This window comes from Pelodiscus sinensis, chromosome 28 (genome assembly GCF_052426305.1).
Source record: "Pelodiscus sinensis isolate ZL-2025 chromosome 28, ASM5242630v1, whole genome shotgun sequence".
NCBI classification, from domain to species: domain Eukaryota; kingdom Metazoa; phylum Chordata; order Testudines; family Trionychidae; genus Pelodiscus; species Pelodiscus sinensis.
The window spans coordinates 6258102-6278752 of record NC_143079.1 but is presented as its reverse complement, the minus strand read 5'-3'; the positions used below and the strand labels follow the sequence as shown (position 1 = coordinate 6278752).

At 55.0% G+C, this 20651-nt stretch overlaps 1 protein-coding gene across 2 annotated transcripts in view; it reads right to left on the bottom strand.

The window, feature by feature from the left end:
- The window catches only part of BMP1 (bone morphogenetic protein 1), a 99044-nt gene that overhangs the window by 23330 nt on the left and 55063 nt on the right, over window positions 1-20651 (bottom strand). For both annotated transcript variants that reach the window (XM_075910889.2, XM_075910890.2), the window contains exons 7-11: window positions 15339-15463; window positions 6439-6554; window positions 3567-3669; window positions 1679-1795; window positions 1317-1462 (exon numbers count right to left, since the gene is read on the bottom strand). In XM_075910889.2, coding sequence (XP_075767004.1) covers window positions 1317-1462; window positions 1679-1795; window positions 3567-3669; window positions 6439-6554; window positions 15339-15463 — 607 coding nt within the window. The remainder of the gene's footprint in view (window positions 1-1316; window positions 1463-1678; window positions 1796-3566; window positions 3670-6438; window positions 6555-15338; window positions 15464-20651) is intronic.

The following is a 20651-nucleotide window of genomic DNA, read 5'->3' as shown; positions in this document are numbered from 1 at the left end:
CACACAAGCCCTGCTCAGATCCCAGCTATGCACTCAGATGGGCTGCTCGCTTCGCTCCCGTTTCCACTGCAATTTTTAGCGCGTGAGCCCAATCAAAGCTCGCGCAAGGATGGCCACCGAGCTGCAGTCAGGCCATCTCCACGGCCATGCCCACGGCCCTTCCCACAATCCCTTGCAGCCTTCCTCCAGCCGGGGCTGCGGAGCTGAGCTGGGCAGAAACCCACTCGTTACTGCGGGAAAGCCTCCGGCGCGAAGGCATCCGCACGGTTTGCGAGGACGTGCCGAGGCGATAGATCGTTTAGATGGGAAAACTTTCGGCAGGCTTTGTTTCACAGAGAGCGGCACGCCGCATTGCGCTGCAGATCAAGGAGTCAAACCGCGTCGCTTCCCGACTGAGCACCGCGACCGGGCGGTGTCAAGAGAAGCCCCGAGCCGTGGCCACGTGGGTGCGTGGGAATGTTTGGAAATGCCGACTGGCCGTTCTGATTTCAGGCCACAGGAAATTTCGCCACGTCGGGCGGGAAGTTCTGAGCGTGGGCAGGCGAGGTTGCCAGTAGGTTTCTCGGTTAGCAGGAATGCTGCTGTAATGGGAAGAGCCCGGGGTGTGTGTATGTGTGTGTGTGACTCCGGATGACTCAAGTTTGTGGGTTCGCTTATGGCCTGTGATGACTCCAGGGAGCCTGTTGCTGTGCAGTTGGGCAAGAGGGGATTGTGAAAAGGCGGGAGGGGATGCGTTTGCTGCAGCCTGCTGGGAATTGCTGTTAACACGAGTGAGGCATGATGCAGGACTCAGACTGCCAGTGCTGCCAAAGGCATTCCAAAGGGGTTTGCACACCGGGCAGGGAATGAAGCAATCTGCACTGTAATCCCGACACTGAGCCACTGAGTAACCTTGGCCAAGTTACTTCCCCTCTCTAACAGCTCTACTATGGGGAATAGGGCAATACTCAACTCTTACCTGGGGCTTTTCCTCCAGGAAGCTTAAAGGATCATTACTCCCACACGGGGACACTGAGGAACAGAGAGGGAAAAGTGACTTGTCCAAGGTCAGTCGCAGCACAGCCATGAAAAGCAATTAAGCCTCACCCAGTGCTCTATCCACTTGGCAATGCTGCCCCTTCACCCAGCAGCTGGGAAGATTAACTAATTAGTGCATCCGAGGGGCTTAGAGATCATCACGGCCAAATCCCAGGAGGCACTGGGCTCAGTCCCAGAAGCTCGGCATGTCTGAGGATCGGGGCCGCTGGGAGAGTCAAGGCTCCGTGCCCCCTAACTGGGGTGCTACCCCAGCCCCTGCGCACACTCACAGCCCGTACCTCGAACGACTGGAAAGTGAGGCCGACGTGGTAGCCCTCGGAGATTGTGATCTTCCAGGTGCACACCTTGTTGGGCCGGTATTCATCAGGGTAGTTGGGAGACTGGATGTGGCCGTTGTCTTTCTTCATTTCTCCCCCGCAGATGGCTGCAAGGGAAGGGGGGGATGGTGTTTCCTGGCAGGAGAGGGGACGCTGTGCTGGGGCCTGGCCCGGGGAGCCCACTGGGAGAAAGTTATTTGGGAGGCCCATTCCCAAGAGCAAAATTCTCATCCGCCCTCTCCAAAGAAAAGGGACCTTGGAGACCTCCCCCTGCTCCGCCCGGCCCCCTCCCACCCCGCGCGACCCCTCCGGGCCCCCGGTACCTTCGTAGACAGCGAAGAACCCTTTGCCGACCCAGTTGCTGCTGCTGCGGAACTCGATCCAGAGGCGGCTGTCGGTGGAGATGATGGGCTCGGGGAGCTTATTCCCGCAGAACCTGCCTGGAGAAGGACACGTGCTTGACGGGGTCTCTCGCCGCAGCACGTCCTGCGGGCCGGCAGTGGCGCGGGCCCTCTGCTGCCTGCACCGCCCGTGGGGAGCAAAACAGTTGGCAAGGCAACCTCGCTTTCCCACAAGGCCTGGCGGACACGGGCACGCTGCCAGTTTGGATGGGCGTCCGGCCGTTCCTGGTGTTTCCAGCGGGGGACGTGGCAAGTAGCGTTCTGGTTTGTGCAGACATAAGCTGGAGCCAGCCATTTTTAAAGGCAGTGCAGGCTAATGGTCAAGCAGGAAACTAGCGATCAGGAACTCCTGGGCCCCGTTCCCAGCACTGGCTCACTGTGTGATCCTCAGCAAGTCTCCGAGTGGCAGGTTTCTCCAAAGAGTTTTGAACGCTAGGGGGTGGAAAATCTGGCCCGTCATGCCTCGGTGTGAGCCGCTCTGTCCCAAAAAGGGGAGACTGCCCCGCCTGCCTGCCAGATGGGGCGTGTGGATGAATAGGGTCATTTGCAATTGGTCACATGCAGGGGTCACTCCAATGCTGCATGTGCTCATTTGCCAAGCACTTGGAAGATGCGGGTGAACATGGGGGAAGGATCTGGTTAGACTAGGGTAGGTAAGATACGCCCCTGGCTGAATCCGGCATGCCAAGCCATTTGATCTGGCCCGCTGTCCATCCTGCTGCTCTCCCACCCCCAGGCCAATCAAAACCGGGGGGGGGGGGGTGCATAAACGCATTTTGTGTTCAAAGCAGCCGGTGGCTCCCTCCCCCGCTAAGGATGCACGGCGCCTAGAGGGTGCCACCAGCCACTCTGAATAGCGAATGACTTTGTGCACTTCCCTGCCTCTAGGTCCCGATTGGCTTAGGGGCGGGGGGAGCGCATAAAATCTCCTCCCCCTGCCTGTGGTACCTAGAGGGAGCCGCCCCTTTCTGCATGAGGCCCCGCCCCTTCTGGGGAGGGTGGGCCTGGCCCGTGACCATGCACCAAAATTCATGAAGTGGTCCCCCTGCAAAACTTATTGCCCACCCTGGGTCAGACGAACACCCGTCGGAGGTGATCTAGATAGATCGAACGCTGCCTCGGCTCTCGGGACGGACTACTCGGCGTTTCTCAACCTTTTTGATACCAGGGACCGGCCGGCTACCTTCCTGAACTGTGAGGGAGATCTCAGGTCTCATAGACTCATAGACTTTAAGGTCAGAAGGGACCATTATGATCATCTAGTCTGACCCCCTGCACAGTGCAGGCCACAGAATCTCACCCACCCCCTCCTAGAATAATCCTCTCACCTATATCTCAGATATTGAAGCCTTCAAATAGTTTGAAGACCCCAAGATGCAGAGAATCCTCCAGCCGTGATCTGTACCCCATGCTACAGAGGAAGGCGAAAAACCTCCAGGTCCACAGACCGGTCGCGGAGAAATACTGCCACAGGCAACCCTTTGATATTCCTTCCAGCGTTATGTCGCTATGATTCTCCGGTTGCGTTTCTTATCTCACACTCATGTCAATGGGGATTAACCCCATTTACCCCACCGGGGTGAGAAAGAGGAAAAAGAAGCCCAAAACACTAATTACTCTGCCCGCTCTGGCTGACAGCGTGACCACCACTCAGCATCACTGCGGAAACTTCCTTGCCACAAGCAAATAAAGCAGAAAAGGCGGAGAACGCGGGCAGGGAGAGCTGGGAGTTAATGGTGGAGGAAGAGGTTATTATAGAGATTGAGTTCCAGCAGCACAACATAGGGCCTAAAAGATTCTTGCTGGTTACCTCGCTGTGTGGCCTTTCTCCAGAACCCGTCTCTCACCTCCACGTAATCATACCAGCATAGCCGGCTTCGGTATAGATCCATGGTCGTGAAGTTCAGGATGATCTGAGAGAGAAAACAAGCAGAGGTTAAACACCCCCTGTGCAAGGACCCAAGGATAACACACAGGCTAAGTGAGTGCCTCCTCCCCCTCTGATAGCTAGGTTAGGACAGGATAAAAGCCTACTACTGGTGCCAGCTCAGAGTTACCTCTATAACGGATGTAGTGTTAGCCTGTACCCAGCTCCCAGGTTCAAACCCATCCGGGGTTCGTTATGCCATTCCATCCATGTCCTTCCGACAGGCTTTGAGGGTGGGTGACTGAACCCAAGAGCAGCAGTAGGGCTTTCCACTAGAGATGCCGAAGTTTAACCAGTTAACTGACTAGATGATGCTGGTTGGTCCCGGTTAAAGGTTAAACTCCCACGAGGCTGAGCTTGCTGGTCTCGTGTAACTGATTTCATTGTAATCAGTTACACGATTACTATTTTTTAGGAGTTTTTACCTCCCTACGTTCCGCTTGGTGGAGTCACGAACCCATCGCGTCCTCTGCTCAGCCGAGGCTCTTTCCACCATCTCAGATGTCTAGAGGACGTCAGTGCCCGGAAGCCACTTTGATCCAAGACCTGCCCATTTCCAGAAGCAACTAGACACCCTCTGCCCAATGTGCAGAAGGGGGGTGCTCACTACGGCGTGAAAACTGTGGCCCATGAAGGCACTTCCAGTTAGGAAGCTCACAAGTCAGGCAGCCCAAATCCCCAGTGGGTTGTGATCAGAAGGCCCAAACTTTGGAAAGCTGCACCTCTGCACCGCAGCAAGAACGAGGCCCCTCTGCTACTGCCAGCATCCCTGGCAAGTTCCACCGCCGGCTGGGGAAAGCTGTCAATCAACTCAGGCCAGTGTCCAAAGGGGACCGCACATTCGGGGTTTAGCTTTGGACTTTGGGTGGAAATAAAGGACAGAAACACAAACTGAACCCTGGCTGGCGTAGAGTTTCCTTTGAGTTTGAGGTGGGGACTACCGGTTAAACGCTCTGGTCCTGCAACCTCGGGACTGGACCGGCATCCAGAATTTGCCGATCCACCGGAGATCAATATTGTCTAGCAGCATTCCCAGCACTTTCACTGCTTACTGGGCTCTTGGAAGTTAAATTAGAGTTAAATAACAGCACAGAACGCTGGGAGCCAGGCCTGTGGCTATAAACAAACTTTATGGGGCTGTGAGAAACTGGGCCACACCCATGCTAAGTGGACATGAGATGAACTAAAATCATGCCGGACCATGGATGTTACCGGATCAGAGAGTGCCGGGCTAGAGAGGTTCTCCTGGATGCATTGGAGAGGGTCCAGCGGAGGGCAACCAAAATGATGAGGGAGCTGGAGCATATGACCTACGAGGAGAGGCTGAGGGACTTGGGTCTGTTTAGTCTGCAGAAGCGAAGAGTGAGGGGGGATTTGAGGGCAGCCTTCAACTTCCTGAAGGGAGGTTCCAAAGAGGACGGAGAGAGGCTGTTCTCAGTAGTGACAGGTGGCAGAACAAGGAGCAATGGTCTCAAGTTGTGGTGGGAGAGGTCCAGGTTGGATATTAGGAAAAACTATTTCCCTAGGAGGGTGGGGAAGCACTCGGGTGGGTTCCCTAGGGAAGTAGTGGAGTCTCCATCCCTAGAGGTGTTTAAGTCTCGGCTTGACAAAGCCCTGGCTGGGTTGATTTAGTTGGGATTGGTCCTGCTTAGGGCAGGGGCTGGACTTGATGACTCCTGAGGTCTCTTCCAGCTCTACGGTTCTATGATTCTATAAGCCCCCCAGGAAAGCAAAGGTTCCCGTGAGAGGACTGCGAGAGGCTGGAATGAAACGCAGGCAATCATGACTTTGCATCAAGCTCTGCTGATTAACTCCTCCGGCTAGAAAAGGGCCCCGACGGCAGAGCCTGGCTCCAGATCTCACCGCACCCCCCGCACAGGCAGTGTCGGAGCTGGGTTCCTCTCCAAAGTCCCGCAAAGCTCTGCCTTGCGAGACGGCAGCTAGAGGCACTGACGAGGTAGAGCAAGGAGCCTGCCTCGCTGCTGACGTGGGAAAGCCGAGAGAGCCGTCGGCTGGCATGAGCCAAAGGCAGGCGAGTGGGGGAGGGAGGCTCTAGATGGGTCTAAGAGCAAGAGTTGAACCAGGAGAGGAGCACCAAGGACTCGATCTAACACTCATTGAGCATCTTGGGAGCCTGCCCAGGGACGTCAGCGGGGCTCTGGATTGGCTCATTCGGCAGATCACTGGGGGGGGGGGATCTTTCCAAGTCCCCCTCCACGGATGTGCGGGGAGCCCCATAGACTGGAGCAGCCATGGGGAAAAATCGCAGGGGCTCAGTGCCCATTGACTGCCCATCGCCTGCCTCCCCCCCAGCACCTCTCACCTGCCGGCAGCCCTGCGAACAGCTGTGTCCCCCCGGCCCGCGGGAGATTTCCCACGGGCTGGCAAGGCCCCCGGGAACTGCCCACACAGCTGTGCTAGCCCCTGCTGGGGGTGGCCCACGAGGCCGGTTTGGTCCCCAGCTGGTGTAGACGTGGGGCTATCCCAGGAGCGGCTGTGCTGTGGGCAACGAGCGGCACATGGCCGGGCGGGGTGGGGGCTGAACCGCCCTGCCCGGCTCCTCGGGCCTGAGGCTACAGGGCAGAACCCCAATCTAGCTGGGATCCCTTGTTGGCAGTGTGGAAAAGGGTCTCAACCACGCTGGACAGGCCTTTCCCATCCCAAGCTGCTTGGGACCTGGTGAAACCTGAGGGCATAAGACTCAAGAAGGGGCTAACGTCCCCCCGGGCCAGGGTGGGCGACAACGAGCAGGTACCTTTTCCCCGGGGGTGACCGATATCCTCCAGATGCAGTGCATGTGTGCAGGGTATCCGTTGGGGAACTCCGGGGAGGAGAAATTCCCCTGGCTGTCCTGGAGGGTCTCTCCACAGGCTGGGAACAACAGGAAAAGGAAGAGGGTTAAACCCAGCAGGAAAGCCACCCATGCCCCCAGCAACCTGCCAGGCGAGGGGGTGAGAGGCAGAGGGTTTGGGGGGCAAGGCATCCAAATGGGAGAGAGAAAAGAACCTTATCCCAGTCTTCCCCCAATTCCAGCCCCAGGAAGGCCCCGCACAGAGGACCTAGCAGAGATGAAGCTACAGATCCAAGCCACTTGCACCTAACGCATCGCTACCCGGGCCAGCACCACCTGCCTCCCCAAAGCCACGCCTTGATCCTTCCACCTGCAGCCCTCCGAGAGCAGGGTCCAGGCCGGCGGACTGAGTGTCTCGCCTGGTCACAGCAGAGGCACGCAGGGACGTGTTACTGTTACCGGCATGGATTCGGAAGGGGCACCACGAGCCAAGGCTTGGAAACGGGGTGGAAGTGGAGGAGCTGGGTGGGCGGACGGGGAGGAGGAGGCTGGGGACCGCTAGCAGCAGCAGGTGGATCGATGAGTAGGGATGTTAAATATCGGTTAACGGAATAGTCGAGTAACCTCATGAATTCTTATCGGTTAGGCGACTATTCTCCAGCCCCCGGGGGTGGGGCCGGCAGCCAGTGCGCTCCGGCACTCCCGAGGAGCCCTCAGCCACTTCGCGCTGCTGCCTTTGGATCAGTGCAGGGTGCCAGGAAGGAGCTGGTCCATGAGGGGAGCCCGTTTAAAAACCAGCTCCCCTCATAGACCGGCTGCCTGTCACCTTGTGTTGCTGCCTCTGATAAAGAGGCAGCAGCGTAGGGTGGCAGCAGCCCCTGTATGGGGGGGGATCTGAGCTCCCAGACTTGGCATGAGCCAAAACTGACTCCGATTGCCTGCATGCTCGGTTCCTAACACACTTTAAATGCAGAGCCACAGTGGGGGTAGGTCCCAGACATGGCATGAGCCGAAACTGAGTCAGATTGCCTGGCCGCCTGGCTCCTAGTACACGTTACATGCAGAACCGCAGCGGGGGTAGGTCCCAGACCCATTGCAAGCCAGGAGTGAGCCAGGCTGTTGGCCAGCCTGCTGAAAAATTTAGTGGCAAGGGAGGCGGGGGGGAAGGGAAATGCGTGTAGTCTGTAGCATTCTCCTATAAGCTTTTGCTTCTCGGTTAATCGACTTCATCATCACAACCCTCGTTCAGAGAGGCTAGGTTCGTACAGGGAGGAAGAGCAGCCGTGGAGTGGGTGGAGGGCAGAGCTGGAGTCGAGGTGCGGGAGTAACAGCTTGGTGCGAGAGGACAGTGGCCGCAGGGCTGGGGGCGGTTGGGAGACAGGAAGGGGATTAGAGCTGTAAGGAGCCTCAGAAACCCCCAGCCTGCTTGGGCTCTGTCTCTGAGCATTCTGACCCGTCGGTGGTCCTGCTGCAAAACCGCACCTGTGTGCCAGGAACACCCCAAAGCTTTTGCACCGCTGCCCTGGGGGCACCAGCCTCCTTCGGCGGGCCCAGCAGCTCTTGACAGTCTGCAGGGCCGTCCGTAGGATTTATGGGGCCCTACGCAGCCCGGCTGAACTGGTGCCCCTGTGCCCGATGGCAGCGGGGACGTTTTGGAGAGATGGGATTTTATCATCTTCCAATGGCATCTTGTGAAAGCAAATGAAACGAGCTCCTCTCCGGAGGAAGCGGCGCCACAGAGCAGGGAGAGGAAGAGGCGGGTGTGTGGACATGAAGACCCAGCGGTGCCCCAAATTTGCAGGTCCCCAAGCAGCTGTGCATGGGTAAAGACGGCTCCTGAGGCCGTGATGGGACAGGAAGCTCCTTTCGACCCCGAGTCCCATTCCAAGGGAGCACAAGGCGAGGGAGACCAATGGCTCAATGGACCAACAAGCACTGAAGATGGGCTGATCCCGGGGACAAGGACAGGGCCCTCTCTGCAGGGCCACACAGCCCATCACCGCACGCTCCCAGGAACTGCAGACACGCGTCTCCGGCATGCTCAAAGCAGCGCGCGCTGCCCCATGGTAGCTTTCACGGACGCCGGCGTCCCACGGCTGCCGAGTTCAGCTCTGAATGCAAAGTTCCGGGAGGCTTGGACCAGGCTCAACCACCAGCGGCTTTCAAAGATCCCATCCCTCCAGACAGCACATCGCACAGGGGCAATTTATCCCCCTTAGCCGGCCTCCGTCACCTGGGGTGGGCGCTGACCCTGCATCCCTGCACAGGTTAGTACTTGCAAACCTGATGCTGAACATCCCCCCCCCCCCCACCCCGGCTCCCAACCCCTCTGGCTGTTGTCGCTCCAAGTGAAATCTCCCTCTTGTGTCTCTGGGTTGCAATCTGAGTGATACGCAGCAGCGCTGGCTTTTTAAGAGGCCTCTCCAATTAAATCAATAGCCGGGACTGAGGCGCCCAAGTAGCCATGGAAACCCAACCTGGTGCCCTGTTGCCACAGCAACTGAAGTTCCGACTTTAGGATGGAAAATGAAACCTTACGAGAGTTTTCGTGTCGCGGTCCCTCCCCAGCCTCCTCTCTGCCTCTCACTCCGATCTCGGCCTTTCCAGCAAAGCAGTTCTCCCAGGAACAATTCCCCCGCCTTCCAGTTCCAATAGCCACCAAGCTAGAGCCGCAAACCAGGGCCAGCCCACAACATTATGGCACCTGAGGCGGGGAGCTCAAATGACGCCCCCGTGCGCCCATTTCTCCTGCCTGCCTGTTCCGTCTCTTGTGCCCTCCTTCCTCCAGCCCAGCACTCCCCCATCTCCGTGCATCGAGAGCAGAGAGGATACATCTGCACCAGCACAGACACAATGTTCTACACTCGGGGTCCTAGTGACGCCCCCCGCAGTCCGGCACCTGAGGCCTCATGGTCAGGCCAGCCCTGCCGCAAACCCAGCCAGGTGTGAGCTACATCCAAATGCCAGTTAAGGCGTCCCAGGGACTGCATCCGTACTAGTGCCCCCGTGGTGGCTGTCAATCCCGTCCCGCCTCCCTCCGGGCAGGAATCTTGCCCCCCCACTCTGCCACTCCCTGCAGCTGGGCCCGTGACAGGTTTAGTGCTTAGCACTGTCTGGAGCTAGCCCAGTGTTCCCATCTGGAAGCCACATCACCCAGTCAGCTGTGGTGAAGCTTAGAGGCCTTTCAATATCACGGTTCGTGGGCCAAGACAGCCTCCCTGGGTGTGAAGCCAGCCTGGGGGCGTGCCTCCAAGGAGCAAGGAGCAAGGTGAAATGTAAAAATCATTTCAAAATTGGGGAAGAGGGAAGCTGAGGCTCTTTTTAATAATCACGTTCCCTGCTGGGTTTCTAACCTTAGAAATACTGGCCATGTTGACCAATGTTCCGTCTAACTTTTTTCCATTCGTGGGCAGAATAAACCTCCTTGCAGGCTTCTGTCTCCACGATAAAGGAGCAAAAGTGGCAAAAATAAGCCACGTGCTTCGTTTTATTCCACGATACAGCTTATCTCTAAGCAGCAGGGATTTCTTCGGGGTCTGCTCTTGTCCCAAGGCACGGTCTGTGTTGATTTCTGGCTCTCGGTCTGTTCTCTGCAGGGTACTTAGATATTACACCCATTTGCAACGCCTCGGTCACTATAGCACCTGTTCTGTAAATACATTACCTGTTTCTAGCAACGTTGCCCTTTGGATCCTGGAGCACTTTGCACACATGGATGAATTCTGCCTTGCAACCTGCTCCCTTCAGCCCAAACATCTGGGTATTACCCTCATGTCCTAGATGGGGAAACTGAGGCACGCTGGAATGAGCAGCTCATACCCAGCCAGTGACAGGCAGGAATAGAACCCAGGCAATCCAGCTCCTACACAGCCTCATTCTTTGGCTCACTGGGCCAAGTTCAGACCTCAGGCTGCACTGGGGGTAACTCTACTGACTGTGTGTCTCAGCTCCCCATCTGTACAATGGGGGGGGGGTCTTAATTGTTCCTTTGCCTTGTCTATTGACCTTGTGAGCCCCTTGTGAGGCAGGGACCGCCTCTTGTGTGTACGTACAGCTCCATGCGCAATGAGGGCAACAGGTTTAAAACAAATAAAAGGAAGTTCTTCTTCACACGGTGCACAGTCAACCTGTGGAACTCCTTGCCTGAGGAGGCTGTGAAGGCTAGGACTATAACAGGGTTTAAAAGAGAACTAGATACATTCATGGAGGTTAAGTCCATCAATGGCTGTTAGCCAGGATGGGTAAGGAATGGTGTCCCCAGCCTCTGTTTGTCAGAGTGTGGAGATGGATGGCAGAAGAGAGATCGCTTGATCATTACCTGGTCGGTTCACGCCCTCTGGGACACCTGGCATTGGCCACTGTCGGCAGACAGGATACTGGGCTGGACGGACCTTTGGTCTGAACCCGTGTGGCCGATCTTATGGTCTTATGAGGCAGCTGATTAGAACTCGTTAGGAGATTTCCCGGTGTCTACCCCAGCCTCCTCCTCACGGCTGCCAAAGCCTCTGCAGAACAAAGCTCGGATGGCTGATCGCTGATCGCACCAGGGATGTCAGGGAAACCAGATGGAAGACACTTGCTCTGAAGCCTGCGGGAAGCCCCAGCGGCAGACTGGAGACTGACTGTTCTTCGCCAGCCGATCTTCCCCATCAACAAAAGTGTGGCCTTGTAGCCAAGGAGGCTGATGGCATCTTTGGGTGCATTAGGAAGAGTATTTCCAGCAGATCTAGAGAAGTGATTATTCCCCTTTATTCGGCACTGGGGAGGCCACATCTGGAGTCTTGTGTCCAGTTCTGGGCCTCCCCACTACAGAAAGGATGTGGACGCATTGGAGAGGGTCCAGTGGAGGGCGACCAAAATGATTAGGGGGCTGAAGCACATGACCTGGGAGGGGCGGCTGAGGGATCTGGGCTTGTTTAGCCTGCAGAAGAGAAGAGTGAGGGGGATTTGAGAGCAGCCTGCAACTTTCTGAAGGGGGGTTCCAAAGAGGATGGAGAGAGGCTGTTCTCAGTGGTGGCCGATGGCAGAACAAGGAGCAATGGGCTCAAGTTACAGAGGGGGACGTCTAGGTTGGAGATTAGGAAAAACTCTTTCCCTAGGCGGGTGGGGAAGCGCTGGGATGGGTTCCCTAGGGAGGGGGTGGAATCTCCATCCCTGGAGGTTTTGAAGTCCTGACTTGACAAAGCCCTGGCTGGGATGACTGAGTTGGTTGGTCCTGCCTTGGGGAGGGGGCTGGACTCGCTGCCCTGAGGTCTCTTCCAGCCCTGGGATTCGATGATTCTAACACCCTTTAACTGGGGTTGGGGGAGGAAACTGTCGCTTGGCATGTGTCTCCTTGGCTGGTTTTTGCAGGCGGCACTCCAGAGCCGCGTTCTGTTTGCCTCACAGGTGCTTTGGTTCTCCATGAAATCCTCTGTCTGCAGCCACCGGTAAGGGGCAATGGGGAAGGATTATAACAGAGCTTGTCGACTTTGGGGTCCAGAGACAGCTGCAGAAAAAGCCCATCTGGGGGAAACTCGGCAGATTCGTATCCTCTTTATTTTCATCCTGGTGTTGACAGTATTTAGGGGAGACTGAGTGGTCCCCAAAAGTGATCAGCACCAGCGAGAGCCAGGCAAAATAAGAGGGAGACGCCAGTTTCCTACACACAAATCGGCCGGCACACCTGCAGCCTTTCCCGGCTCTCCGAGCTCTGTGCTTCCCACGCCCGCAACTCCGCCAGTGCTACCGTATCCCTCGGCACTGACTCATCATTCCCGTCAGAAACACTCCCTCTGCAATGCCTGGACTCCTCGGGGGAAAACAAGCCTATTCTGTTTACAAGCCTTCATCCTCTCCGTGACCACAGAGACTGAGGGAGGCTGGGGGGCGGGGGGGGGAGGTGTCTGGCATCTCCAGGCCAGAAAAGGACTCGGGAGTCAAATGGGAACCAGAAGTTTCACACACTGCGGCCCTTCTCTTGACTATTTCTCCCTGCCTTCGTGTTGGATATCTCTTTCATTGCCGCAGCCAGTGATGGCTGGGTGGTCCCCCAAGCCTTGATGAGGCTGGGAGCAGTCAGCCCAGACAGGGCTCTCAGACTTGGGCTACGTCATGCTATTTCCATACACACAGCAGTGGGAAACCCTCAGCTCCGAGCATGATGTCAGAACCAGGGGAATAACACGCAAGGACAGGGCTGGAGCGCCGGGATCAGCTTATGGAGGTTGTGAGTCTGCTCCCAGAGGGTCACTGACTCATTCCCTGCCCTCTGAACTCCCTTCTGAGTCTGCCTCGCCAGACATGTTTCAGTCATGCAGCTAGGAGACAAACCAAATAGGCATGTGGGTGTGCTAGAATAAAACAACACCGGTACTGCGTGCCCCATTTGAAGCGGAGTCACGGCTTCTGCAGAGCCCTGCGCGGATACAAAACGTATGTCTGTATTCACACCCACATCCGCAAAAACGAGCCATGGATGCCCGCATCCATATTAGCAGATAGAAAGCAGATATCTGCAAATGTGCAGGGTGCTAGGTACCAAATTTGCATCCACAGCCAGACCTGCAAAAACGAGCCCCAGATATCTGCAGATTTGCAGGGCTCTGTGTGTATTTGAGCTGGGCTTTAGGTTTTTTCAATCTCTTTCTATAAAAACGAGTCTCATGGCACCTTAAAGCTTAAAAATTATTAGGGCTAGTGAGTTGTAGCTCACAAAAGCTTACGCCCTCATTCATTCGTTAGTCTTTCAAGTGCCACCGGTCTCCTCGCTGTTTTTGCTGAAACACGGCTACTCCTCTGAAAACACTCTCTAACCATTCATTTTCCCTTTGGGTTTACTATTTACTTGTGTTTCAACCTTTGCCAACATTTTGAAAACATTAAAAAAAAAAAGAAATCTGTCAGGATCGATTGAAACCAGGGAGAATTGGTGGGGGGAAAATGATCGTTTTTTTCTGTCAAAAATTTGAAATTCAGATGATTTTTTGTTTGGGTGGAAATCTCAAAATTTGAACCATTTCAACCAGCAGGGTCATGGAGTTAAGGCCTTCTGGGGTCAAAAAGGCTCAACTCTTGCGCTCGCTGGGGGGGCCTTGCTGTACTTTGCTTCGCTTGCTGTAAAGGGGGGCATAATCATCCCCATTTTCCAACTCTTTGTCTGCCTCATCTATTTAGACTGCAAACTCTTTAAGGCAGGCCCTGGCTTATACATATGTACCGCACCTAGTGCCCTCACTTGGGCTCTTGAATGCTGTTGGAATACCAGTAATAATACGAATGTATCAGGGCAGGCTAGTATATCTGGCTTCTATGTTGTCCTTTTCCCCTTGATCCTTAGGCATCATTAAAGAGAATAAGCCAGAATATCTTATTGCCTCTATATAAATCCATGGCACGCCCACATCCTGAATACTGCGTACAGATGTGGTCGCCTCATCTCCAAAAAGATATCTTGGCACTGGAAAAGGTTCAGAAAAAGGCAGCAAAAATGATTAAGGGTTTGGAACAGGTCCCATATGAAGAGAGATTAAAACGACGTGGACTTTTCAGCATAACACAGAGGAGACAAAGGGGTAATGTGACAGAGGTTTATAAAATTGTGGACTGATGAGAAAGTGAATAAGGAAAAGTTATTTACTTGTTCCCATAACATAAGAACTCAGGGTCACCAAGGGCGTGTCTAGACGACAGGGTTTTGTCGACAAAAGTGGACTTTTGTCGACAAAACTATACCCGCGTCTACACTACCGTCGAGTTCTGTCAAAATAACGTCGACAGAACTCAGCAGTTTTGTCAATGGCGGTAAACCTCATTCTACAAGGAATAACGCCTTTTGTCGACAGAGTTCTGTCCACAGAAGGCGATATTGCATCTACACTGTGCTTTGCGTCTACACTCTCATGTTGACAAAGCAGCTTGCTTTGTCAACAGAACTGGATGTTGTCTAGACGCTCTGGGTACATCTAGATTACATGCCTCCGTCGACGGAGGCATGTAGATTAGCCAGATCGGCAGAGGGAAATGAAGCCGCGATTAAAATAATCGCGGCTTCATTTAAATTTAAATGGCTGCCCTGCTCTGCCGATCAGCTGTTTGTCGGCAGATCGGGGCAGTCTGGACGCGCCGCGCCGACAAAGAAGCCTTTTTTGATCGGCACAGGTATGCCTCGTGAAACCAGGTTTACCTGTGCCGATCAAGAAAGGCTTCTTTGTCGGCGCGGCGCGTCCAGACTGCCCCAATCTGCCGACAAACAGCTGATCGGCAGAGCGGGGCAGCCATTTAAATTTAAATGAAGCCGCGATTATTTTAATTGCGGCTTCATTTCCCTCTGCCGATCTGGCTAATCTATATGCCTCCGTCGACGGAGGCATGTAGTCTAGACACACCCTCTTTGTCTACAGAAGCTTTGTCGACAGTATCTGTCGACAAAAGCCTGTAGTCTAGACATACCCCAAAGGAACTTAATAGGTCACAGGTTTAAAAGAAACAAAAGAAAGTATTTCTTCACATGGTACATAGTCAACCTGTGGAACTCCTTGCCAGAGGATGTTGTGAAGGCTAGGACTTTAACAGGGTTCAAAAAAGAACCAGGTAAATTCATGGAGGTTAGGTCCATCAATATAGCCAGGGTGGGTAGGAATTGTGTCCCTAGCTGCTGCTTGTCAGAGGCTGGGAATTGGTGACAGTGGATAGATCACTGGATGATTCCCTGTTCCATTCACTCCCTCTGGGGCATCTGGCATTGGCCACTGTCAGCAGACAGGACACTGGGGTAGATGGACCTTCCTTCATCTGACCCAGTCTGGCCGTTCTTATCCCAGCAGCCAGGTGTTCTGCATCTCCCCTGCCCCCACCTTGGATGCCGAGCTGCCAGTGAGCCTTACCTGGACACCTGTAGAGTTTGCGCGCCTGGTCGATGTCCCCTTTGCTCAACCGAGTGCGCTGGCCGATGTGGGGCACCACCCCGTTCACACTGTATTTGGGCTTGATGGTGTCAAGGAAAACCCCCCTGGAACAAGAGCAGAGAATGGATGATGCCAGCCACTCAGGTCCCTCCATGGCAAAACAGCACCCGGGGCAGAATGTTACATTTCGTGGGCTCCACCCAGGGCTCCCCTCCGCCTCAAAGTGGAAGCAGAGGGAGGAAGGTCCTTGCCCCCCTCTCTGAGTCTCTGCTGCACCCCCAGGCTCAATCTGAGACCTAAGTGAGATTCGGCGGGCCTGGCTCAGCCGTTCCAGCGAGTCCCAGTGTGCTTGTGGTTTGAGTGCTCAAACCGTGCTCACGACTCCTGGGGAGATGCTGGAGTCAGCGGGGTTCAAATGCTGCCCGGAGGACTGGCAGAACACCCCCAGCTGGCGGCATGTGTTTCTGCTGGTGGTGTACATCTGCACATGCCTCGGTGCACATAAAATTTATTCCGCACATGGACGGAAAAATTAGAGGGAACATGGGTGGGGTTACCCCAGAAATGAACAGGGCCACACAGTTAAAGAAGGTGCCACAAAAATTCAGCACAATTATTTCCTGGAATGACTGGCAGAGCGAAGGGAGAGGAAGTATATAAGTCACCCTTGCGGACTGGAAGGAAAAGCATTCAGTAAGGACAGAAAAGCAGGACTCTTATCACAGAATCATACAGTAACGTCCCCAGAGGCAGCCGGGACACCACACTAGCACTGTTACTATATGGCTATGTCTACACTGCAGGCTTCTTGTGCAAGAATTGTTTTTGCACAAGAGTTATTGTGCAAAAGGTCTTGCACGAGAGCACATCCACACTACCATGTGCTTTTACGCAAGAGCACCCATGGCAGTGTGGACGCTCTATTGTGCAAGAAACCTCTGACGGCCATTTTAGCCATTGAGGTTTCTTGCGCAAGAAACCCCTGTTGCCCGTCCACACTGCCTTCTTGTGCAAGAGCTCTTGTGCAGGAGGGCTTATTCCTTGAGGGGAGAGGAAATTCTCTTGCGCAAGAAGCCCTCTGTTCTGACGTCTTACTGTACATTTACTTGCGCAAGAAGGCACATGCAGTGTAGACACGCCGCAAGTTTTGACGCAAGAACGGTGTTCTTGTGCAAAAAGCCTGCAGTGTAGACATAGCCTATTAGTATTAGTAGTGCAGTATCACAAGGAGCACTGCATGTGAGAACTAGGATGAATTAACATATGAGTATGAGATGCGATAACAGCAGCATTAATACTCGTATCAAAAGTATTGAAACCTATTAGAAATGTTAAGTGGCATTACAGGTTGAACCTCTCTAATTCGGAACTCTCTGGTTTGGCTCCCTCCACGGTCCGGCATGAGTTTAGTGAGCCGGATTCCACTTATCATGGATGTGGCCAAGTGTCCCGCGGTCCCATAAAGTGTGTTTACAGCCACCAGGCCTGGCTCTCTGTGCGCTGTGCTGTTTAAGCTCTCATTTACCCCTCAATGTATGCTAAGAGCCCAGCAAGCAGTGGCAGTGTTGATAATGCTCCCATGGGTCGGTAAATTCTCTGGTTGGGCACCGGTCAGGTCCCAAGGGTGCCGGACTAGAGAGGTTCAAACCTGTACTACATCTGTAGTACCAATACTAGCAGGAGAGACAAGGAGTCCTGTGGCACCTTATAGACTAAGGGTATGTCTACACTAGCTCGCTAATTTGAGCTAGGTAGGCAAATCAGGGAACCGGAGTTGCAAATGAAGCCTGGGATTTAAATATCCTGGGCTTTATTTGCATGTTCCCATCCAGCCGTCATTTTTAAATCCCCCTTAGTCCGAACGAACTGCTCGCGGCTACACGCAGCAGTTTAAAGTTAATCCAAACTAAGTCCTTAGTTCGGATTAACTGTTACTCCTCATTCCACTAGTGTAGACATACCCCAACAGATTTATTGGAGCATAAGCTTTTGTGGGCAAAGCCCCACTTCGTCAGATGCATGTAGTGGAAATTCCAGGGGCAGGTATAAATATACAGGCATAAGAAAAGAGTACCAATCAAGAGTGAGGCGGGAGATAACATGGCTACCCCTCTAATACTAACAGGAATGTTACTAGCTGTTTTTCTACAACTGTTCTACAACTATTGCTAGTTGTATTGTTGCAACAGTGTTGTGATAGCTCTGCCGAGCTGTGTGTTTTCTTAGCATTGCTGCAGCCAGCAGTATTGTTGGTTATTGCTGCAGCCAGCAGTACTGTTGGTTATCAGCCAGAGGGAAGTTTGCTTTGATCCCAGAACCTTGATGGAGCCGGGGCGGCAGCTTGGGACCAACGTTCCGGGGGAGCTGCGCCACTTTGCATGCGGGCGGGAGGCAGCAACAAATCCACGGATTTAAATCAGCCATCCCGATTGTGTGCGGAAGGGTGCCGACGGGAGGGGACTGAAACTGGAGCAGAGAAGAGCAGCTGCACTCTGAGCTCTGCGCGACTAGGGGACTGGTCATCTGGCCTGCCTTGTGGGGAGCGTATCAAAGCAGACGAACGGGAACGGTGTAATATGCAGGCTGGCTTCCTCCCCTGGGGCGCAGGGTGGGCGTCAGACACCGCGCCCTGGAGAGGGTGGCAGGGCTGTAAAATTCCAGGCGCGATCAGCCCTGTTCCAGGGGAACAGGGGCAAGCTGCTAATACCAGCTCACGGGGCCCCTGTAATTAACGTGCACCTTGTATACATGACGGAGAGTGAGTCGACCAGGCCGGAAGCCCGCACCGGTGGAAGAACAGGACTGCATGCAGCCGGTGGGGGGAGAGGGGCACATAGCTCAGGCCTGAGGGTGTCCTCTGCCAGTCAGAGATTGGGACTTGGGGTGCAGTGGGAGCAGCAAGGCTAATCTTTCAATTAGTACGGGTCTCGGGAGGGGACTGCGGTCTAGTGGTTAGAGCAGAAGAGGTTTAGAGTGAGGACTCTTGGATATTATTTTAGCTCTGGGAGGGGAGTGGGGTTTAGTGGTTAGAGCAGAAGAGGTTCAGAGTGAGGACTCTTAGATATTATTTTAGCTCTGGGAGGGGAGTGGGGTCTAGTGGTTAGAGCAGAAGAGGTTTAGAGTGAGGACTCGGATATTATTTTAGCTCTGGGAGGGGAGTGGGGTCTAGTGGTTAGAGCAGAAGAGGTTTGAAGTGAGGACTCCTGGGTATTATCTTAGCTCTGGGAGGGACCTGGGGCCTAGTGGTAGAGCAGAGGAGGTTTGAAGTGAGGACTGCTGGGTATTGGCTTAGCTCTGGGGGCCGGGGGACTGGGGGCTAGTAGTGAGAGCAGAGGAGGTCCTGGCTAACACGGACCGGATGGAACATGTGCCTTTGGAGTGACCCCATGCATCACCCTGACCAGCCAGCGGCAGCTGTGCAGAGCAGGGCAGCTGTCCATGGCCTTTGGGTGTTTCACCACCCAACACGAAAACACCGACATGTAAACAAAAGTGCAGCGCTGTCACGGAAACGCAGCCCCCAGCGGGCAGGGTGGCCCTCCAGGGCCGGTGGTCTCTGTCCTCACCAGAGACCGAAACCACAGGGGAGGGGACGCATTATCCCACCCACTCGGAGCTCAGAGGGGGTCAGGGAAGAGGTTTCCCTCCCCATCCCCTAGGGAAATTCCACCGGGGCCTGGGACGCCCACGGTATCTCCACCAGTGAAGGCAGCATCTTCCCCACAGACACATGGTCCCAAGGGGCCAGGCTCCCCCCCAGGACACCTCGCGAGGCCCAAACCTAAGAGCTGAGCTCCCCCAAGTCCCAATACGCCAGTGCGCCTGGTCCTCCTGCCAGGGAGACCCCGCACTGGCCCATCCTCCTCGCAGTGTCTGGGTGTCTCTTTCTTGCCTCTTCTCACAAGCCAGCAAAACAGGCAGCAAATTCCACGGTGCCGGCCGGGTGTGTGTAGGGTTGCTAGGTGCCCGGTATTCTACCGGACGGTCCGGTATTTGCACTTTGTCCGGTAAAAAAAAAAATCGGAAAATACCGGACACGTGCAATGTGCGGTATTCTCTGATTTTTCCGACTGCGCACCGGATGGAAGCCTGGCGTGGGCGGGGGCAGCGGCTGGAAGGCGGGGCCACCATCGGCGCTGGGAGCCTGTGATTGCGCAGAAGTTTGGCGGAGGCGGGGGGAGTGGCTGGGACTCCCCTGCCAGGCTTCCGCGCAATCACAGGCCCCCAGCGCCGATGGCGGCTCCGCCTCCCAGCCTGGAAGTCTGGGGTTGCGATCGCCGCTCTGGGCGTGTCAGAACGGGGGGTGGGGTGTGTGTGTGTGTGTGTGTGTGTCTGCGTTCCTTTTTTTTTTTTTTTGCGCTCGACAAAAATACCGCGTGTCTGGTATTTTTTGGGAGACCATCTGGCGACCCGAGGTGTGTGGGAGGGAGGAAATGAAACAGGGGGAGAGAAAACGAGTGAGAACGTGTGTGGAAGAGGAACCGAGGGCTGGTCTGCAGAGGGGACCCACCTCAGCCCCGCTACGTCTCTGGGGGGCCGGGAGGGGGTGTGTGTGAAAAACCCAGAACTCGGAGAGCTCGGGCTTCACGGACCTAACACTTGGGGCAGACGGCGCTAGGCTGAAGGAAGCGTTCTCCAGTGACTTAGCTACAGCCTCGGGGAGGTACATTCACAGAACTGTCGTCACCTCTCCGAGAGGCCGGCTTGATTACGCCCCTCAGGGCTTTTTCACACCCAGACCAGGGTCACTAAACCAGCCTCCTTCTCCAGAGCAGGCCCGGAGCGCTGCAGCTGTGTAGACGCACCCAGAGAGCGGGAGAAGGGAAGGGACGGAGAGCAAGGGGAATGGAAGAAAATGGAAAAGCACGAGAAAGGGAGATGCTGTGCCAGCAGCACTAGCTCCCCGGCTCGGGTCGGGAATCTGTTGCTAATTAATGGAATCTTCCCCCGCTCCTGTTACCATATGGACGTGTTTAAATCTGGAAGGGGAGCACGGGGCGGGGGGAGGGGCAGGTTTATTTCTCTATAGTTTCCATCCCTGTCCTCGTGAGCGATCTGCAGGCGCGCTTCCCTGGCCCCGCGCTGTCATTCTTACACACTTCACCCAGTTGGCAGGGACTCCCTTCTGGCTGCCAGGGCGAAGACGGGAGCAGCCACAGAATTCAAACGAGCAGCTGAGATATTCCCCCCCCCCCCACTCCCATCCTCCACAGCAGCAGCGCCGTGTGCTGCAGACCGTCCCTGAGGATGCCCCAGATCGGCCTTTCCCTCCTCAAAAGGCTTTGGCTGGAG